The sequence below is a fragment of the Cherax quadricarinatus genome, chromosome 4, assembly GCF_038502225.1.
Source record: "Cherax quadricarinatus isolate ZL_2023a chromosome 4, ASM3850222v1, whole genome shotgun sequence".
Lineage (NCBI taxonomy): Eukaryota > Metazoa > Arthropoda > Malacostraca > Decapoda > Parastacidae > Cherax > Cherax quadricarinatus.
In genome coordinates this window covers 67693555-67716187 of record NC_091295.1, presented here as the reverse complement: position 1 = coordinate 67716187, position 22633 = coordinate 67693555, and the positions used below count along the sequence as shown (strand labels likewise).

The 22633-nt window shown below is 43.9% G+C and overlaps 1 protein-coding gene across 1 annotated transcript in view; it reads left to right on the top strand.

Annotated features, from left to right (window-relative positions):
• The first annotated feature begins 21073 nt into the window (after positions 1–21073).
• The window catches only part of LOC128684317 (all trans-polyprenyl-diphosphate synthase PDSS2-like), a 95262-nt gene continuing 93702 nt past the window's right edge, over positions 21074–22633 (top strand). Inside the window, exon 1 of the mRNA XM_070098308.1 lies at positions 21074–21231. Coding sequence (XP_069954409.1) covers positions 21089–21231 — 143 coding nt within the window. The 5' untranslated portion in view covers positions 21074–21088. The remainder of the gene's footprint in view (positions 21232–22633) is intronic.

The following is a 22633-nucleotide window of genomic DNA, read 5'->3' as shown; positions in this document are numbered from 1 at the left end:
CAATATTTTAGCCCAAGCCCACTCCTTAGGCCTTCGAGGCAATCTACCATCCTTCCTTAAGAACTTTTTAACTGACAGGCATTTCCGTGTTCGGGTTAATGTGCTCTCCCCGGACTTTATCCAAGCTGAAGGTGTCCCCCAGGGATGTGTTCTGAGCACAACACTTTTTCTCCTTGCTATTAATGATTTGGCCTCTAGTCTTCCATCAAATATTTGGTCATCACTCTATGTTGATGACTTCGCTATTGCCTGTGCAGGCACTTACTGTCTCCTTATTACAGTTTCTCTCCAGCATGCAGTCGACTGTGTTTCCAATTGGGCCACCACACGTGGGTTTAAATTTTCCAGCACTAAAACCCACCAAATTACTTTCACTAGACGCTCTGTCATCTCCGATCATCCTTTGTACCTCTATGGCTCCCGTATCCCTGAACGTGATAGTCAAGTTTCTGGGCCTCCTCTTTGATCGTAGGTTATCCTGGAAACCTCACATTACCTCTCTGAAGGCAACTTGCCACAGCCGGCTGAACCTCCTTAAAACCCTTGCTCATCTTTCATGGGGAGCTGATCGTCGAACCCTCCTTCGCCTACGTTCCACCCTTATCTTATCAAAACTTGATTATGGTGACCAGATCTATTCAGTGGCATCTCCTGCTACTCTCTCTAGCCTTAACCCCATTCATCACCAAGGATTACGTTTATGCCTTGGTGCTTTTCGCTCTTCCCCTGTCAAGTGCTTCTATGCAGAAGCGAACATTCCATCCTTATCCGATCGCCGTGATGCCCATTGCCTTTGCTACTATGTACGCTCTCATGATCTCCGCAATCCTTCCATTTATAGAATGGTCACTGATATTAGTAGACATTCTTTATTTTTTCACTGCCCCTGTTTACTCCGTCCCTTCCCTCTTCGCCTTCATTCGCTCTTGTCTTCTCTTCAATTACCACCTTTCTATGTACATGTAGCATCTCACTTTTCCCTACCCCCCTGGGAAGTTCCAGCTGTTCGAGTCTGTTCTTTCTCTCTCCCTTGCTCGAAAGCCCAACTGTCTACGGTCGCTTCCCGCTCTCATTTTCTTGACCACTTTCACTCTCATTCTCATGCCATTGCTGTGTACACAGATGGCTCTAAGTCTTCTGACGGTGTAGGATTCGCAGCAGTGTTTCCGGACAGCGTCATACAAGGGCATTTACTATCTTTGGCTAGTATTTTTACTGCTGAATTGTATGCCATCCTTACAGCACTTATCCGTATTGCATCTATGCCTGTGTCATCATTTGTGGTTGTCTCAGACTCCCTTAGTGCTTTACAGGCTATACAGAAATTTGATACACCTCACCCCTTAGTCCTCCGTATCCAACTTTGGCTACGCCGCATCTTTACCAAGCATAAAGATATTGTTTTTTGTTGGGTCCCTGGTCATGTTGACGTACAGGGCAATGAACAGGCAGACACTGCTGCGCGGTCAGCAGTACATGACCTACCAGTTTCATGTAGAGGTATTCCATTTACGGACTATTTTGCTGCAATATCTTCCCAACTTCACACCCGTTGGCAACAACGTTGGTCTACTATGCTCGGCAACAAACTTCAATCTATTAAACCGAGTATAAGTTACTGGCCGTCTTCTTATCACCAGTGTCGAGGTTGGGAGACTACTCTCTCCCGTCTTCGCATTGGCCATACTCGTCTTACTCGTGGATATCTCATGGAGAGGCGCCCTGCTCCTCTCTGTGAGAATTGCCAAGTTCCATTATCAGTCAGCCACATTCTGTTGGACTGCCCACTTTATCAACGAGCACGCAGAATTTACCTCCGTCGTCGTCTAAGCTCTGCTGCTCTCTCTTTACCTTCCCTTCTCGCTGATGGACCCACCTTTCATCCAGACTCTCTCATTGACTTTTTGACAACAACTGACTTAATTCACAAATTCTGATACCTTCAGCCCTTTCTACTTCAATCTCTTGCTACCCCCTACCCCCATACTATCCCCTGCCCCACTGTTTTCTGTAACCTACTGATCATCCCTCCTCCCTTCTGCCATCCAATACCCTCGCTTCCTTCCCTACCCTGCAGCGCTGTATAGCCCTTGTGGCTTAGCGCTTCTTTTTGATAATAATAATAATAATAATAATGTGGATTAAAGTAAAGGTTGGATGCGAGAAGTGGGTCATAATAAGCGTGTATGCACCTGGAGAAGAGAGGAATGCAGAGGAGAGAGAGAGATTTTGGGAGATGTTAAGTGAATGTATAGGAGCCTTAGAACCAAGTGAGAGAGTAATTGTGGCAGGGGACCTGAATGCTAAAGTAGGAGAAACTTTTAGAGAGGGTGTGGTAGGTAAGTTTGGGGTGCCAGGTGTAAATGATAATGGGAGCCCTTTGATTGAACTTTGTATAGAAAGGGGTTTAGTTATAGGTAATACATATTTTAAGAAAAAGAGGATAAATAAGTATACAAGATATGATGTAGGGCGAAATGACAGTAGTTTGTTGGATTATGTATTGGTAGATAAAAGACTGTTGAGTAGACTTCAGGATGTACATGTTTATAGAGGGGCCACAGATATATCAGATCACTTTCTAGTTGTAGCTACACTGAGAGTAAAAGGTAGATGGGATACAAGGAGAATAGAAGCATCAGGGAAGAGAGAGGTGAAGGTTTATAAACTAAAAGAGGAGACAATTAGGGTAAGATATAAACAGCTATTGGAGGATAGATGGGCTAATGAGAGCATAGGCAATGGGGTCGAAGAGGTATGGGGTAGGTTTAAAAATGTAGTGTTAGAGTGTTCAGCAGAAGTTTGTGGTTACAGGAAAGTGGGTGCGGGAGGGAAGAGGAGCGATTGGTGGAATGATGATGTGAAGAGAGTAGTAAGGGAGAAAAAGTTAGCATATGAGAAGTTTTTACAAAGTAGAAGTGATGCAAGGAGGGAAGAGTATATGGAGAAAAAGAGAGAGGTTAAGAGAGTTGTGAAGCAATGTAAAAAGAGAGCAAATGAGAGAGTGGGTGAGATGTTATCAACAAATTTTGTTGAAAATAAGAAAAAGTTTTGGAGTGAGATTAACAAGTTAAGAAAGCCTAGAGAACAAATGGATTTGTCAGTTAAAAATAGGAGAGGAGAGTTATTAAGTGGAGAGTTGGAGGTATTGGGAAGATGGAGGGAATATTTTGAGGAATTGTTAAATGTTGATGAAGATAGGGAAGCTGCCAGACCCCTGGCAGTCTTCAAGCTGGCACTGGACAAGCACCTAAAGTCAGTTCCTGATCAGCCGGGCTGTGGCTCGTACGTTGGTTTGCGTGCAGCCAGCAGCAACAGCCTGGTTGATCAGGCGCTGATCCACCAGGAGGCCTGGTCACAGACCGGGCCGCGGGGGCGTTGACCCCCGAAACTCTCTCCAGGTAAACTCCAGGTATAGGGCAAGGAGGAACAACATCTTGTAGGAGTGAGGAAGAGCCAGTTGCGGGTGTGGGGAAAGTTCGTGAGGCAGTAGGTAAAATGAAAGGGGGTAAGGCAGCCGGGATTGATGGGATAAAGATAGAAATGTTAAAAGCAGGTGGGGATATAGTTTTGGAGTGGTTGGTGCAATTATTTAATAAATGTATGGAAGAGGGTAAGGTACCTATGGATTGGCAGAGAGCATGCATAGTTCCTTTGTATAAAGGCAAAGGGGATAAAAGAGAGTGCAAAAATTATAGGGGGATAAGTCTGTTGAGTATACCTGACAAAGTGTAAGAAAGAATTAATTAAGAGTAAGACAGAGAATAGGATAGCAGATGACCAAGGAGGCTTTAGGAAAGGTAGGGGGTGTGTGGACCAGGTGTTTACAGTGAAACATATAAGTGAACAGTATTTGGATAAGGCTAAAGAGGTCTTTGTGGCATTTATGGATTTGGAAAAGGCATATGACAGGGTGGATAGGGGGTAATGTGGCAGATGTTGCAGGTGTATGGTGTAGGAGGTAGGTTACTGAAAGCAGTGAAGAGTTTTTACGAGGATAGTGAGGCTCAAGTTAGAGTATGTAGGAAAGAGGGAAATTATTTCCCAGTAAAAGTAGGCCTTAGACAAGGATGTGTGATGTCACCGTGGTTGTTTAATATATTTATAGATGGAGTTGTAAGAGAAGTAAATGCGAGGGTCTTGGCAAGAGGCGTGGAGTTAAAAGATAAAGAATCACACATAAAGTGGGAGTTGTCACAGTTGCTCTTTGCTGATGACACTGTGCTCTTGGGAGATTCTGAAGAGAAGTTGCAGAGATTGGTGGATTAATTTGGTAGGGTGTGCAAAAGAAGAAAATTGAAAGTGAATACAGGAAAGAGTAAGGTTATGAGGATAACAAAAAGATTAGGTGATGAAAGATTGGATATCAGATTGGAGGGAGAGAGTATGGAGGAGGTGAATGTATTCAGATATTTGGGAGTGGACGTGTCAGCGGATGGGTCTATGAAAGATGAGGTGAATCATAGAATTGATGAAGGGAAAAGGGTGAGTGGTGCACTTAGGAGTCTGTGGAGACAAAGAACTTTGTCCTTGGAGGCAAAGAGGGGAATGTATGAGAGTATAGTTTTACCAATGCTCTTACATGGGTGTGAAGCATGGGTGATGAATGTTGCAGCGAGGAGAAGGCTGGAGGCAGTGGAGATGTCATGTCTGAGAGCAATGTGTGGTGTGAATATAATGCAGAGAATTCGTAGTTTGGAAGTTAGGAGGAGGTGCGGGATTACCAAAACTGTTGTCCAGAGGGCTGAGGAAGGGTTGTTGAGGTGGTTCGGACATGTGGAGAGAATGGAGCGAAACAGAATAACTTCAAGAGTGTATCAGTCTGTAGTGGAAGGAAGGCGGGGTAGGGGTCGGCCTAGGAAAGGTTGGAGGGAGGGGGTAAAGGAGGTTTTGTGTGCGAGGGGCTTGGACTTCCAGCAGGCATGCGTGAGCGTGTTTGATAGGAGTGAATGGAGACAAATGGTTTTTAATACTTGATGTGCTGTTGGAGTGTGAGCAAAGTAACATTTATGAAGGGGTTCAGGGAAACCGGCAGGCCGGACTTGAGTCCTGGAGATGGGAAGTACAGTGCCTGCACTCTGAAGGAGGGGTGTTAATGTTGCAGTTTAAAAACTGTAGTGTAAAGCACCCTTCTGGCAAGACAGTGATGGAGTGAATGATGGTGAAAGTTTTTCTTTCTTGGGCCACCCTGCCTTGGTGGGAATCGGCCAGTGTGATAAAAAAAAAAAAATAGAGAACAGTCTACACGTTACTCGTCAGCTCTTACCAGCCTAATAAGATCTAAAAAATTGTATTATGAAAATAGATTACATAACACCAAAGGTGATATGAAAAAAAACCTGGAAAACTCTGTCTGAAATTCTTGGAACTAAAAAGTTATTCAAAAACAAAATCAAACTTACAAAATCAGATGAACCCCAACTCACACCAACTGAAACAGCAAAAAGACTCAATGTTTTCTTCTCCATCATGGGAAAAAATCTAGCGAACAAAATACCAAGCTCAAACACCCGTCCATCAGACTACCTCATAGGTACCTACCCAAATACGCTATTCCTAGCTCCAACCAACCCACAAGAAGTCTCGCTAATCATCAACACCCTTAAAAACAAGGCAGGAGACATAAACAACTTGCCTGCTTTTATGTACAAAAAAGCTTCTCAAGTATTGTCACCAATTATTGCAACACACTTTAACAAATCCATTGAATCATCTACCTTCCCAACAATCCTCAACCCCTCAAGGAAGGTTCCTTGATGTTGGTGAGGGGCTCTTGATTTAGGGAATTGGATCTGTGCTCCAGTTCCCAGAATTAAGCCTGAATGCCTTCCACATCCCCCCCCAGGCGCTATATAATCCTCCGGGTTTAGCGCTTCCCCCGCTTCCCCGTTGTGCAAGCGAGCGGCCCATGTCCTTTCGCATGCTATTTCATTACTTTTTAACAAGTCACTAGAAACTAGCACCTTCCCGAAACTACTCAAGACGGCAAGGGTTACACCAATACATAAAGGTGGTGACCCTACAGACTTAAACAACTATAGGCCAATATCTAACTTACCATTGCTATCCAAAATCTTTGAGAAACTCGTGCACGGGAGACTGTATTCATTTATAACGGCACAAAACATACTCGACCCCTGCCAATTTGGATTCAGGAAAAATAAAAGCACTAATGATGCAATCATAAAAATGCTAGATCTGCTTTACACAGCATTGGAAAATAAGGAATATCCACTAGGAATTTTTATTGACTTAAGAAAAGCTTTTGACACAGTAGACCACGACATCCTACTCCACAAACTTGACCATTACGGTATAAGAGGCCATGCGCTTGCTTATTTCAAATCTTGCCTTACTAATAGGTATCAGTATGTCACCATTAAAGAGACAGCATCAACAACACGGCCACTTGATACTGGAGTTCCGCAGGGAAGTGTCCTTGGTCCCCTGCTCTTCCTCATATACATCAATGATCTTCCAAACGTATCCCAACACCTGAAACCCATTCTCTTTGCTGACGACACGACTTATGTCATCTCTCACCCTAATCTTGCCACCCTCAACACCATTGTTAACGAGGAGCTGATCAAAATATCGACTTGGATGACAGCCAATAAACTTACGCTTAACACTGACAAAACCTACTATATTATGTTTGGTAGCAGAGCAGGAGATGCACAAATTAACATTAAGATCGACAACACTCTAATTACCAGACATAATGAGGGCAAATCCTGAATACTGATAAAACCTATTTCATTCAGTTTGGAAACGAAGCTGCAAATGTCCCAATTAACATAACGCTAAACGGATCATTAGTCACAAGACTTGCAGAGGGAAAATTCCTAGGTATCCACCTTGACAGTAGCCTTAAGTTCCAGACACAAATCACCAAGAAAATCTCTAAGACTGTAGGCATACTATCAAAGATAAGGTACTACACAAATAACCCGCACATAGAAGAGAGAAGCTTACGACGACGTTTCGGTCCGACTTGGACCATTTACAAAGTCACACTAAACGTCGTCGTAAGCTCCTTTCTTCTATGTGCGGGTTATTTGTGTATGGTTCCCCCCTCAAGGAAGGTTCCTTGATGTTGGTGAGGGGCTCTTGATTTAGGGAATTGGGTCTGTGCTCCAGTTCCCCGAATTAAGCCTGAATGCCTTCCACATCCCCCCCCCAGGCGCTGTATAATCCTCCGGGTTTAGCGCTTCCCCCTTGATTATAATAATAATAATAATAATATGGAGAGGGAGTATGGACACAGGTCATCCCACAGTCACTAAAAACAACTAACATAGCCCCATTCCACAAAGGTGACAGTAAAGTAGTTGCAAAGAATTACTCACCGATAGCACTAATGTCTCATATCATAAAAATCTTTGAAAGGGTTCTAAGAAGCAAGATTGCCACTCATTTAGATACCCATCACTTGCACAAACCAGGTCAGCATGGGCTTAGAGCAGGTCGCTCTTGCCTGTCCTAACTACTGGACTATTATGGCAAGGTCTCGGATGCTCTGGAGGTCAAACAAAGTGCAGATGTAGTATACACAGACTGCAAAAGCTTTCGACAAATGTGACTATCTTGTAATAGCGCACAAAATGTGTGATAAAGGAATAACAGGAAAAGTTGGTAGATGGATCTATAACTTCCTAACAAACAAACAGAAAGAGTAATAGTAAACAGAGTAAAGTCTGAGGCGGCTACAACGAAAAGCTGTTCCACAAGGCACTGTACTTGCTCCCATCATGTTCTACATCCTCATATCTGACATTGACAGAGATGTAAGCCACAGCTGTACGTCTTCCTTTGCAGATGATCCCTGACTTTGTGTCGTCCATCGAAGACACTGAAAGTCTCCAAGTGAACATCAACCAAATCTTTAAATGGGCTGCAGAAAACAATATGAAGTTCAATGAAGAGAAATTTCAATTCCTCCAGAATGGGAAACTCGAGGAAATTAAAACTGTATCGGAGTATAAAACAAATTCCAACCACACAATAAAGCGAAAAACTAATGTGAAGGACCTGAGAGTGATAATGTCAAAGGATCTCAGTTTCGAAGACGACAGCAATGTATCGCCCACATCTGCTAGGAAAATAATAGGATGGATAGTGAGCCTTTAAAACTATGGATGCCAAGCCCATGATTCTCTTCAAATTGCTTGTTCTCTCTAAGCTGGGATATTGCTGTACACTAATGGCCCTTTTCAAGTCAGGCAAAATTGCAGACCTGGAGAATGTACAGAGAACTTTCACAGCATGCATAAGTATGATAAAGCACCTAAATTACTGGGAACAGTTGAAGTTCCTTGATTTGTATTCCCTGGAACACAGGCGAGAAAGATACATGATAATATACACTTGGCAAATCCTAGAGGGACTAGTCCCAAATTTGCACACGAAAATCACTCCCTACAAAAGCAAAAGACTCGGAAGGAGATGCAACATTCCCCCCAATGAAAAGCAGAGGTGCCACAAGAACACTAAGAGCAAACACAATAAGTGTCAGGCCCAAGACACTTCAACTGCCTCCCAGCATACATAAAGGGGATTACCAATAGACCCCTGGCTGCTTTTAAGAAGGCAATGGACAGACACCTAAAATCAGTACTTGACCAGTCGGACTGTGGCTCGAATGTCAGTTTGTGTGTGGCCAGTAGTAACAGCCTGGTTGATTAGGCTCAGATCCACAACCAGGCCTGGTCACAGACCGGGCCATGGGGGCGTTGACCCCTGAAACCCTCTCCAGGTATCTGCCAGGTAAGTTCAAAAGCGCAGGAGTCACACAGGGCCTGGGGATGGGAAGTAATTCAAATTCAAATTCAAAGTTTATTCTCTATAAGGATTACAATGTTGATTTTACAGAAATTTGGTTATTGTGTGGTTTACATGTTGTAAAATAGTGATTACAGAGTGTACCACTAGAACGCTTAGCATGGCTAGGCATTTCGGGTTGGACTCGAGAGAGGTGAAGATGATGATAATCCTTTTAATCAAAAGTCTGTGACCAGCATCAAGACCTCCCTCCCTCCCATCAAGGGCAAGACAACATTAATATTTGTCTCACACTCTTCTATTTTGTATGCGATGCTGGTAAACTGTTACCGAGTCGGTGACTTCGGTTCGGCTAACTGGAATACACTTTGTTGCCACTTGTTATTTTTAGATATTTTCAACAATTATATCTCCTTCCCTTAATGGGGACGGGTTCCCTGATGGTGGGGAAGGCTTTTGATCTAAGGAATTAGAGCTACCCTTCCCTTTCATGGATTTAATATTTCCGATCTTGATCAATCTTGTGGAAACTACGACCACACTATAATTGTGGAAACTACGACCATACTATAATTGTGGAAACTACGACCACACTATAATTGTGGAAACTACGACCACACTATAATTGTGGAAACTACGACCATACTATAATTGTGGAAACTACGACCACACTATAATTGTGGAAACTACGACTATAATTGTAAATGACTCTTTCCTCATTACTGGTTATAAATACCCTGAGACTTGAATGTACCATGCTTGTTTACCTGGAGTTTACCTGGAGATGGTTTCGGGGATCAACTCCCCCGCGGCCCGGTCTGAGACCAGGCCTCATGGTGGATCAGGGTCTGATCAACAAGGCTGTTACAGCTGGCCGCATGCAAGCTGACGTACGAACCACAGCCCGGTTGGTCAGGTACTGACTTTAGGTGCCTGTCCAGTGCCTTCTTGAAGACAGCCAGGGGTCTATTGGAAATCCCCTTTATGTGTGCTGGGAGGCAGTTGAGCAGTCTTGGACCCCGGACACTTATTGTGTTGTCTCTTGGCATACTCGTGGCGCCCCTGCTGTTCATCGGGGAAATGTTGCATCTCCTGCCGAGTCTTTTGCTCTCATAGGGAGTGATTTTCGTGTGCAAGTTTGGTACCAATCCCTCCAGGACCTTCCAAGTGTATATTATCATGCATCTCTCTCGCCTGCGTTCGAAGGAATACAGATCAAGAATCTTCAGCTGTTCCCAGTAGTTTAGGTGCCTTATCATACTTGTGTGTGCCATGAAAGTTCTTTGTACACTCTCCAGGTCTGCAATGTCGCTAGCCTTGAAAGGAGCCGTTAGTGTACAGAAGTATTCCAGACTAGAGAGCACAAGCGATTTGAAGAGAATCATGGGCTTGGCGTCCCTAGTTTTGAAGGTTCTCATTATCCATCCTACCATTTTCCTATCAGATGAGGTAGATACATTGTTGTGGTCTTTGAAGGTGAGATCCTCTGACATTATCACTCCCAGGTCCTTCACATTACTTTTCCGCTCTATTGTATGGTTAGAATTTGTTGTATACCCTGACACATTTTTAATTTCTTCAAGTTTTCCATATCTGAGTAGTTGAAATTTCTCCTCGTTGAACTTCATATTGTTATGAGTGACCCATTCGAAGATTTTGTTGATGTCTGCTTGGAGTCTCACAGTGTCTTCGATGGAGGTCACTGTCATGGTGATCCGGGTGTCATCCGCAAAGGAAGACACAGAGCTATGGCTTACATCTCTATGTCAGAAATGAGGATGAGGAATAGAATGGGAGCGAGTACTGTGCCTTGTGGAACAGAGCTTTTTACCATGGCTGCCTGGGACTTTACTCTGTTTACTATTACTCTTTGTGTTCTATTGGTCAGGAAGTTGTAGATCCATGTACCAACTTTTCCCGTTATTCCTTTATCCCGCATTTTGTGTGCTATTACACCATGGTCACACTTGTTGAAAGCTTTTGCAAAATCTGTGTATACTACATCTGTATTTTGTTTATCCTCTACAGCATCCAGGACCTTGTCATAGTGGTCCAGTAGCTGGGACAGGAAGGAGTGACCTGCTCTAAACCCGTGTTGTCCTGGGTTGTGTAACTGATGGGTATCTAGGTGGTTGGCTATCTTGCTTCTTAGAACCCTCTCAAAGATTTATATGATATGGGATGTTAGTGCTATCGGTCTGTAGTTCTTTGCAATTGCTTTACTGCCACCTTTGTGGAGTGGGGCTATGTCTGTTGTTTTTAGTGTGTGTGGGATGATCTCTGTGTCTATGCTCCCTCTCCATAAAATGAAAGCACGCGATAGGGGCTTCTTGCAATTCTTGATGAACACGGAGTTCCACGAGTCTGGGCCTGGGGTAGAGTGAATGGGCATGTCATTAATTGCCTCTTCAAAGTTAGAATAATATCCGAGATTTTTGTGTATAAAGATATACACAAATTAAGAAAGGGATCACAATTAAGTTTTTATGGATTCCCTCTTGCACAGGCCTCCAGGAGCATGACAATGCTAACGAATTAGCTAAAGAAGAATTAAAGAGAATCTTAAGTATAACTGGTTTTTCAAACTAGTCTACGAAACATTGTCAGAAAGGAACTAGGAAAAGAGCTTGAGGAGAGTAGAACAGTACAGATAGAAACTTAGCAGATCCATTATCCATCATGAAATGTGTAAAGTCAAACGTCTATGGAGAAAGTAACAAGGTCTGTAGACTTTTAGATGATGCTGCTAGACTAAGGAAGTGCGGTTAATGTGGAGATGTCAATGTAAAGTGTATGGACAGAGACATGATCAAACACTAGACCATTATATCTTAGTGTGTCCAAATATCCAACCTTTCAGAGACATCTCTATGCAGACTTTTCAGGATATGGGAAAACACCTCGCTGTCAGTTAGTTTAATATGTTTATTATGCACCCCATACCCATCCTGTGGGCGGTAGTCAAAAGATTACAGAGGTACATAATGGGTCCAGGGACTGGGCCTCAAAGTTTTGATAGCTGAGCAAGTTACAGAGGTAATGAATTCACAATTTACAAAGGTAATGAACTCACAATTTACAAAGGTAATGAACTCCAGGTAGGTCTAGTCACAATCATTACAAGTTACAAAGGTATTTACAGATTACAGAGGTACACAATGGGTCCAGGGACTGGGCCCCAAAGTTTTGATGGCTGAACTAGGTACAAGGTAATGAACTCACAAGTTACAAAGGTAATGAACTCACAAGTTACAAAGGTAATGAATACTGTAAGAATGGTTACTTACGTGTATACATGGCTGCAATCATGAACAAATTTTAGAGTAATGAGCAATTCACACTTCCACACCCGGTCACAACTGTAGTGAGTTATTGGTGCAAATGTTGATTGCTGAGTCTCTCTCTCTCACACACACACACACACACACACATACAAATTCATACACACACACACATAAACACACACACACACACACACACACACACACACACACACACACACAAACTCATACACACATGCACACACACTCATACACACACACACACACTCATACACACACTCACACTCATACACACACACACACTCATACTCACACACACGCACACACACACACACACACACACACACACACACACACATACACACACACACACTCACACACTCACACACATACACACAAACACACACACACACACACACACACACACACACACACACACACACACACACACACACACACACACACACACACACACACACACACACACACACACACACATGCACACATGTGGTAATGCTTTATTTACAGCTAGCAAAGTCAGGGTATTTCTCCAGAATGGTCTGTAATATACCACTGTGGATAAAATACTTAGCCATTTCTTGAACACTTCTGAGTGAGTTGTTTCTAAATTCATTAATTTTATCGCACTCCAGTACATAATGACTCAGGGTGTGACAATAATCCATCTGGCAAAGTTTACATTTCGTTTGGTCTACATCTGGTGGTGGTGATTTAACCTGCCAAAGATACTTGTAACCCAGCCGGAGCCGGGCGGTAGTGACATCCAAGAGTCTGCTTATTTTGTTGGATGCACCATAGACATGTGGCTCCTCCTGCATGACAGAATGATGATAGATGGACTCACTGGTGTCAATCTCCCTGAGCCTTAAGTCCATAAAATTCAGTTGAAGTTCTTTTCGTATTATTGTTCTCAAACTACTACCTGACAAGCCAAGATTGTAATCTACTCCCTCTTTGAAAGCATACAGCTTAGCCAATTTATCAGTTCTATCATGCATCTGAAGACCAATGTGAGATGGAATCCACAGCATGTGCACTCTGACTCCACTGTCCACAATCTTACCATACCTGTGTCTGGCTTCTGACACAAGCATGCCACAATTTATGCTTAATGAGTTGAGAGCATTTATGGATGACAGAGAATCAGTTACAATTAAAGTGTCAATCTTTGATACATAGATGCATTTCAGATCGCAATAATGCGATCTCCGAAATCTTGAGGTTGTATCAAACTGTCTTCGAGATTACAATCCAGCTATGACCAATATTTTTTTTTTTATTTTTTTAGTGGTAACAAGAAAGCAATTTTTGGAGATTGAATTCCTTATTGTACTGTGTACAACTATACTATTATCCCTTTCTAGCAATGTAACAATATGAATGTGATACCGGTATACAATACCGTCAAGTTGATAAGCAAGACGCAAGTGCAACAGTTAGATAACTACTGCCGCCTCTGTACTCGACTGAAGAAACCTACTGTGTAGGCGAAACGTTTCGGAATAAAGTTAACTAACTGTTGCACATGTGTCTCACGAACTTGTCGATATTGTATACTATTACTATATTAATTCTGTCAGTGTAACACAACGGTATCTTGGTACAGAGAATATCTTCGACCCGTTTTTTGTCTGACCACTTAGTTACAAATGAGAAGGTGGTGATTATATTCTTTCTCTTACTAGTGGTCTCCCCCTCTCTTTTGACTACCGCCCACAGGATGGGTATGGGGTGCATAATAAAGATATTAAACTAACTAACCTCTCCTGTCGTCAATATTAACTGCGCTTCACCTTTGACAATATGTATCTCCATACTGTTGCTTCACCTTCACATTGTTCCTGACTATGGGGCAATACTCTTCTTCAGGCTGATGGACTGACCACCTCAAATCTACGACTTCAAGGGTGATGGACTGATTACATCGTCTTCACATCTCTACTGCTCCTGTGTATACATATGCTCTTGCGCTACCGTCCACAGGATGGATATGGGGTGAACAATAAACTAGCCACTTCGGTGGCAAAAGCTAATCTACTGCTCCTGCCTACTTTCTGTACTCGACTGAAGAAGCCTACTCTGTAGGCGAAACGTTTCGGAATAGTTACCCAACTGTTGCACATGCCTTATCAATGTAACAATGCTCAGTGGGGTCTAGCAAAGACCCACTGTGACCTCTGTAAACCTGTTTTTTGTGCTACAGCTCACAGGATGAGATGCGGGTACACAGTAAACTAGCCGCTCAGGCAGCACAACTTAAACTACTTCCATTCCTATCATTCCCCACACCCTGGAAACCATAATACTTGCATGAAGTTCACCCTGAGGGAGTCGCTCCTCACCCTGTGTTTTGTGCCTGAGTCCTTCCTTGCACAGTAATAATAGCACCTACCTGGAGGGCGATCTGGGGGTCAACACCCCCCCGGCTCAGTCCTTAATCAGGCCCCCCCTCCCAAAAAATATATATATATTTCGAAAATGATGGATGATTAGGTTATGTTAAATTAAGATTGGTTAGTTATGGATGCTAGTTACGTTAGGTTAGGATGTTAGTTAGGCTTGGTTCCATGTGCCATTATTCATACTTTCAACTTATGTCATTACTGTCACTACCACGTTAAGAGACAATACAATAAATGTCAGGGGCCCGAGACTGTTCAATTGCCTCCCAGCATACATATGGGGGATTACCAATAGACCCCTGGTTGTCTTCAAACAGGCACTGGACAAGCACCTAAAGTTGGTACCTGACCAGCCGGGCTGTGGCTCGTACGTTAGATTGCGTGCAGCCAGCAGTAACAGCCTGGTTGATCAGGTGCTGATCCACCAGGAGGCCTGGTCACAGACCGGGCTGCGGGGCCGTTGACCCCCGGAACTCTCTCCACGTAAACTCCAGGTAAACTGTGTGCCATTTTCCCCTAAGACTGAATCTCTCCCTGACTGATAATGCCAAGCGAGCCTCCCTTCCCCAGCGTTTATATGTTCATTTGATGCTGATCAATAACATTTCTTCTGAGAAAGTGGGGCTGCTCTTCCCTTGGATCAAACCATGTTTATCTCCCACTTCTTGGGTACCGTGTGTAAGTATATGTTTAGTGCTGCTTTCCAACAAATATTGTGAGCCATGGCACTTCTGTTATCTTCAAACAGGATAGTATGGGGTGACTGCAGTCCCCCAGTGTGAGTATGGGGTGACTGCAGTCCCCCAGCGTGAGTATGGGGTGACTGCAGCCCCCCAGTGTGAGTATGGGGTGACTGAAGTCCCCCAGCGTGAGTATTACCTGGAGTTTACCTGGAGAGAGTTCCGGGGGTCAACGCCCCCACGGCCCGGTCTGTGACCAGGCCTCCTGGTGGATCAGAGCCTGATCAACCAGGCTGTTGCTGCTGGCTGCACGCAAACCAACGTACGAGCCACAGCCCGGCTGATCAGGAACTGACTTTAGGTGCTTGTCCAGTGCCAGCTTGAAGACTGCCAGGGGTCTGTTGGTAATCCCCCTTATGTGTGCTGGGAGGCAGTTGAACAGTCTCGGGCCCCTGACACTTATTGTATGGTCTCTTAACGTGCTAGTGACACCCCTGCTTTTCATTGGGGGGATGGTGCATCGTCTGCCAAGTCTTTTGCTTTCGTAGTGAGTGATTTTCGTGTGCAAGTTCGGTACTAGTCCCTCTAGGATTTTCCAGGTGTATATAATCATGTATCTCTCCCTCCTGCGTTCCAGGGAATACAGGTTTAGGAACCTCAAGCGCTCCAAGTAATTGAGGTGTTTTATCTCCGTTATGCGTGCCGTGAAAGTTCTCTGTACATTTTCTAGGTCGGCAATTTCACCTGCCTTGAAAGGTGCTGTTAGTGTGCAGCAATATTCCAGCCTAGATAGAACAAGTGACCTGAAGAGTGTCATCATGGGCTTGGCCTCCCTAGTTTTGAAGGTTCTCATTATCCATCCTGTCATTTTTCTAGCAGATGCGATTGATACAATGTTATGGTCCTTGAAGGTGAGATCCTCCGACATGATCACTCCCAGGTCTTTGACGTTGGTGTTTCGCTCTATTTTGTGGCCAGAATTTGTTTTGTACTCTGATGAAGATTTAATTTTCTCATGTTTACCATATCTGAGTAATTGAAATTTCTCATCGTTGAACTTCATATTGTTTTCTGCAGCCCACTGAAAGATTTGGTTGATGTCCGCCTGGAGCCTTGCAGTGTCTGCAATGGAAGACACTGTCATGCAGATTCGGGTGTCATCTGCAAAGGAAGACACGGTGTTGTGGCTGACATCCTTGTCTATGTCGGATATGAGGATGAGGAACAAGATGGGAGCGAGTACTGTGCCTTGTGGAAAAGAGCTTTTCACCGTAGCTGCCTCGGACTTTACTCTGTTGACGACTACTCTCTGTGTTCTGTTAGTGAGGAAATTATAGATCCATCGACCGACTTTTCCTGTTATTCCTTTAGCACGCATTTTGTGCGCTATTACGCCATGGTCACACTTGTCGAAGGCTTTTGCAAAGTCTGTATATATTACATCTGCATTCTTTTTGTCTTCTAGTGCATTTAGGACCTTGTCGTAGTGATTCAATAGTTGAGACAGACAGGAGCGACCTGTTCTAAACCCATGTTGCCCTGGGTTGTGTAACTGATGGGTTTCTAGATGGGTGGTGATCTTGCTTCTTAGGACCCTTTCAAAGATTTTTATGATGTGGGAGGTTAGTGCTATCGGTCTGTAGTTCTTTGCTGTTGCTTTACTGCCCCCTTTGTGGAGTGGGGCTATGTCTGTTGTTTTTAGTAACTGTGGGACGACCCCCGTGTCCATGCTCCCTCTCCATAGGATGGAAAAGGCTCGTGATAGGGGCTTCTTGCAGTTCTTGATGAATACAGAGTTCCATGAGTCTGGCCCTGGGGCAGAGTGCATGGGCATGTCATTTATCGCCTGTTCGAAGTCATTTGGCGTCAGGATAACATCGGATAGGCTTGTGTTAATAAAATTTTGTGGCTCTCTCATAAAAAATTCATTTTGATCTTCGACTCTCAGTCTGGTTAGCGGCTTGCTAAAAACTGAGTCATATTGGGACTTGAGTAGCTCACTCATTTCCTTGCTGTCATCTGTGTAGGACCCATCTTGTTTAAGTAGGGGCCCAATACTGGACGTTGTTCTCGATTTTGATTTGGCATAGGAGAAGAAATACTTTGGGTTTCTTTCGATTTCATTTATGGCTTTTAGTTCTTCCCGCGATTCCTGACTCCTAAAGGATTCTTTTAGCTTAAGTTCGATGCTTGCTGTTTCTCTGACCAGTGTCTCCCTACGCATTTCAGATATATTGACCTCTTTTAGCCGCTCTGTTATTCTTTTCCGTCGCCTGTAAAGGGAGCGCCTGTCTCTTTCTATTTTACATCTACTCCTCCTTTTTCTTAGAGGAATAAGCCTTGTGCATACATCGAGTGCCACCGAGTTAATCTGTTCTAAGCATAAGTTGGGGTCTGTGTTGCTTAGTATATCTTCCCAGCTTATATCGGTTAGGACTTGGTTTACTTGGTCCCACTTTATGTTTTTGTTATTGAAGTTGAATTTGGTGAATGCTCCCTCGTGACTAGTCTCATTATGTCGGTCTGGGGCTCCACGCATACATGTCTGAACCTCAATTATGTTGTGATCTGAGTATATTGTTTTTGATATGGTGACATTTCTTATCAGATCATCATTGTTAGTGAAGATGAGGTCTAGTGTATTCTCCAGTCTAGTAGGCTCTATTATTTGCTGGTTTAAATTGAATTTTGTGCAGAGATTTAAAAGTTCGTGCGAGTGTGAGTTTTCATCAGAGCTGCCTCCTGGTGTTATTACTGCAACAATATTATTTGCTATATTCCTCCATTTTAGGTGCCTTAAGTTGAAATCCCCCAGGAGCAAGATGTTGGGTGCAGGAGCTGGAAGATTTTCCAGACAGTGGTCAATTTTTAACAGCTGTTCCTGGAATTGCTGGGATGTTGCATCCGGAGGCTTGTAGACTACCACAATGACTAGGTTTTGGTTCTCGACCTTTACTGCTAAAACTTCCACTACATCATTTGAGGCATTAAGCAGTTCTGTGCAAACAAGTGACTCTGCAATGTATAGGCCAACCCCCCCCCCCCCTTTTGCCTGTTCACTCTGTCACATCTGTATAGGTTGTAACCTGGGATCCATATTTCGTTGTCCAAGTGATCCTTTATGTGGGTCTCAGTGAAAGCCGCGAACATTGCCTTTGCCTCTGCAAGCAGTCCACGGATGAAAGGTATTTTGTTGTTTGTTGCTGGCTTTAGACCCTGTATATTTGCAAAGAAGAATGTTATCGGACTGGTGGTATTGTTGGTACTGGGGGGGATTTTTTTTCCGGCATTAGTATCTGTATCTGTTGGTTTGGAGTGGAGGCCATCGACTGTGGTTCCATTCCAGGAATGACTGGATTTGGTGTACGATTTCTGCCATTTCCTGCCAGTTTTTTTCCTTCCTGGCACTAAAAAACCTCTCCCTCTTGAGTGGCTGTGGCTACCCAGGTTTTCCCATGGCCTGGATGTTTTGTATCTTTTTGTCCCCTTTAGATGGTATGCCTGGCAATTTAAGTTATAGCACAGTCTTTCCTGTACTGAAGAGGTACATAGTTCAGGGTGAAAAACTTACAGGAAGGGAGTTTGCATTTTCCTGTTGTCATATGGGCATGGCATTTTCTAGGGTGGTCATAGTTGCACGACCCATCTGTTTTTCCAGATTTCCCATGCCAGCAGATACCAAGTGCATAGTATGTGCACAGGGGTGCACTGAAGTCCCCCAGCGTGAGTATGGGGTGACTGAAATCCCCCAGCGTGAGTATGGGGGTGACTGAAGTCCCCCAGCGTGAGTATGGGGTGACTGAAGTCCCCCAGCGTGAGTATGGGGTGACTGAAGTTCCCCAGCGTGAGTATGGGGTGACTGCAGTCCCCCAGTGTGAGTATGGGGTGATTGAAGTCCCCCAGCGTGAGTATGGGGTGACTGCAGTCCCCCAGTGTGAGTATGGGGTGACTGCAGTCCCCCAGCGTGAGTATGGGGTGACTGCAGTCCCCCAGTGTGAGTATGGGGTGACTGAAGTCCCCCAGCGTGAGTATGGGGTGACTGCAGTCCCCCAGCGTGAGTATGGGGTGACTGAAGTCCCCCAGCGTGAGTATGGGGTGACTGAAGTCCCCCAGCGTGAGTATGGGGTGACTGAAGTCCCCCAGCGTGAGTATAGGGTGACTGAAGTCTCCAGGATGGGTATGGGGTGATCGCACTTCAAAGGATGGGTATGAGGTGACTGCAGTCTCCAGGATGGGGATGGGGTGATTGCACTTTACAGGATGGATATGGTGACTGCACTTCACAGGATGGGTATGGTGACTGCACTTCACAGGATGGGTATGGTGACTGCACTTCACAGGATGGGTATGGTGACTGCACTTCACAGGATGGGTATGGTGACTGTACTTCACAGGATGGTATGGGGTGACTGCACTTCACAGGACGGGTATGGTGACTGCACTTCACAGGATGGTATGGGGTGACTGAAGTCTCCAGGATGGGTATGGGGTGATTGCACTTCAAAGGATGGGTATGAGGTGACTGCAGTCTCCAGGATGGGGATGGGGTGATTGCACTTTACAGGATGGGTATGGTGACTGCACTTCACAGGATGGGTATGGTGACTGCACTTCACAGGATGGGTATGGTGACTGCACTTCACAGGATGGGTATGGTGACTGCACTTCACAGGATGGGTATGGTGACTGCACTTCACAGGATGGGTATGGTGACTGTACTTCACAGGATGGTATGGGGTGACTGCACTTCACAGGACGGGTATGGTGACTGCACTTCACAGGATGGTATGGGGTGACTGCACTTCACAGGATGGGTATGGTGACTGCACTTCACAGAATGGTATGGGGTGACTGCACTTCACAGGATGGGTATGGTGACTGCACTTCACAGGATGGTATGGGGTGACTGCACTTCACAGGATGGGTATGGTGACTGTACTTCACAGGATGGGTATGGTGACTGCACTTCACAGGATGGTATGGGGGTGACTGCACTTCACAGGATGGGTATGGTGACTGCACTTCACAGGATGGTATGGGGTGACTGCACTTCACAGGACGGGTATGGGGTGATGAACCTCTGTTATTTGTAATGTAGCTCGTGGTGCAGGTGTAGAGTGCTTGGCCCACTACCCAGGGTTTTCCAGGTCAAATCCTAGACGAGGTGAGACATACGAGCAAGCTATCCCTACTGCTTCTGCTACCCAGGAGTTACTTGACTCCTGGGAAAGAACCTAAAATTGACCCCCTGATCTGGTGTCACTTTCAGGTCTGGTTTCTATCCCTTTTTGGTTAATGATCTTAATAGTATTCTTCTGTTTTAAAGCGCAGGTCAAGGCTTTCCTTCTTAACCAAGAGGTGTTTTGTGGTCTGTTTACATCCTTACTTTATCTTCCCTCCTGGCTGACGGCCTCACCTTTGGCACAAACTCCCTCATTGACTTTTTGACAGCAACAGATTTATTACAGAACCTTCGATTATAATTCCTCTAACACTCGTCACCGCCCTTACAAACTCGACCTCTGTTATGCTCTCCACCCTCGCTAGTTTCAGATAAAACATATTACACAGTTCATACACCGTACCCTACAGTGCTGTATGACCCTTGTGGGTTTACCACTTATTTTTTATAATAATAATAATAATAATGATGCAGTCTGTTTACCATTTAGGGTCACTTTTATTTAACATGCTTGTGATGTGTATTGCCATCGGAAGACCTCTGTCAAATGACCTACGTGGGTCATGACCCGAGAAAGAATCCTCCCTCCCTTCCCCCCCCCTCTCCCTCTAGAAATAAATTCTGTACGTGTTCCCTCCACCACTCAGCAGAGGCCAGTGTACCGTAGGTCTCAACACAGGCAATAATACCCAGCTGATCACTGCAGTTTCTTCACATCTTATCTCCTCGGGAGTTTAAGTGATGGTCTCCAGAAATGGCACAGTGGGCTTATGTAGGCGGCTGGTGAAGTGTACAGTGAGTAGCTGGGAAGGCTGGCTGGCTTCTGCAGCTCCTGCGGTAGGTGGGACCCTCCTGCCGCAGACACAAGTGTCTCCCTCCCTCAGGTGGGTCTTATTTGACAGTATTTTGTAGTCTGTGAGTCAGTTTTCGCTATAATGTGTGATATGAGGACCAGTATTAGTCACAGAGTGAACTTTCAAGGATAAAGTCGCTTATTCTGGTGTCTATAACAAAAAAAAAAAAAACATAATTGCATTGGATGATATAGAATAAAAGATCTGTGGCTCGAACAAATCACAAATAACTAGAAGTTTGAAAAGAAACTTAATGACGACGTTTCGGTCCCTCCTGGACCAATGTCAAGTTCCATTGTCAAGAAACTGCGTCATAATGAAGGTATTCTCTGCATCAGCGATAGTACCAGTGGATTCAGGTAAGGTAAATTGAGAACTGAATGCATATTGCAAGGCAAATACTATATATATATCAATAACAACACTGCGACTAGCCAAGGACTCGAACCCATGTTGCTTTGGCCTGCCTCATGGTGGGCGAAAACTCATGACGCCTTAATCCACTAGACCATACAATCCTTCAGTGGATTAAGGCGTCATGAGTTTTCGTCCACCATGAGGCAGGCCAAAGCAGCATGGGTTCGAGTCCTTGGCTAGTCGCAGTGTTGTTATTGATCAATACCACTCGTTCGTGGGCACAATAATATATATATATATATATGTCGTGCCGAATAGGCAGAGCTTGCGATCTTGGCTTAAATAGCAACGCTCAACTTGCCATATATGACAAGTGAAAATTTGTGTATGCAATAATTTCGCCAAAATCATTCTGAACCTAACGAAAAAAATATATTTGATTGTGTTTGTTTAGTATTAAATTATTGTAAACGTATTTAAAATATACTTAGTTGGGTTAGGCTAAAATAAATTGCTCTTGTTATAATAAGGTTAGGTAAGTTTTCTAAGATTCTTTTGGTGCAAAATTAAAATTTTTTTACATTAACATTAATGAAAAAATATGTATTTAAACGTATAAGAGAAAATTTCAGAAAAGACTTAATTGACCAGTTTTACATATTCGGCACGACATTATAATATATACATATATATATATATATATATATATATATATATATATATATATATATATATATATATATATATATATATATATATTTCAACACACCGGCCGTATCCCACCAAGGCAGGGTGGCCCAAAAAGAAAAACGAAAGTTTCTCTTTTTAAATTTAGTAATTTATACGGGAGAAGGGGTTACTAGCCCCTTTCTCCCGGCATTTTAGTCGCCTCTTACAACATGCATGGCTTACGGAGGAAGAATTCTGTTCCACTTCCCCATGGAGATAAGAGGAAATAAACAACAACAAGAACTAGAAAGAAAACAGAAGAAAACCCAGAGGGGTGTGTATATATACATATATATGCTTGTACATGCATGTGTAGTGTGACCTAAGTGTAAGTAGAAGTAGCAAG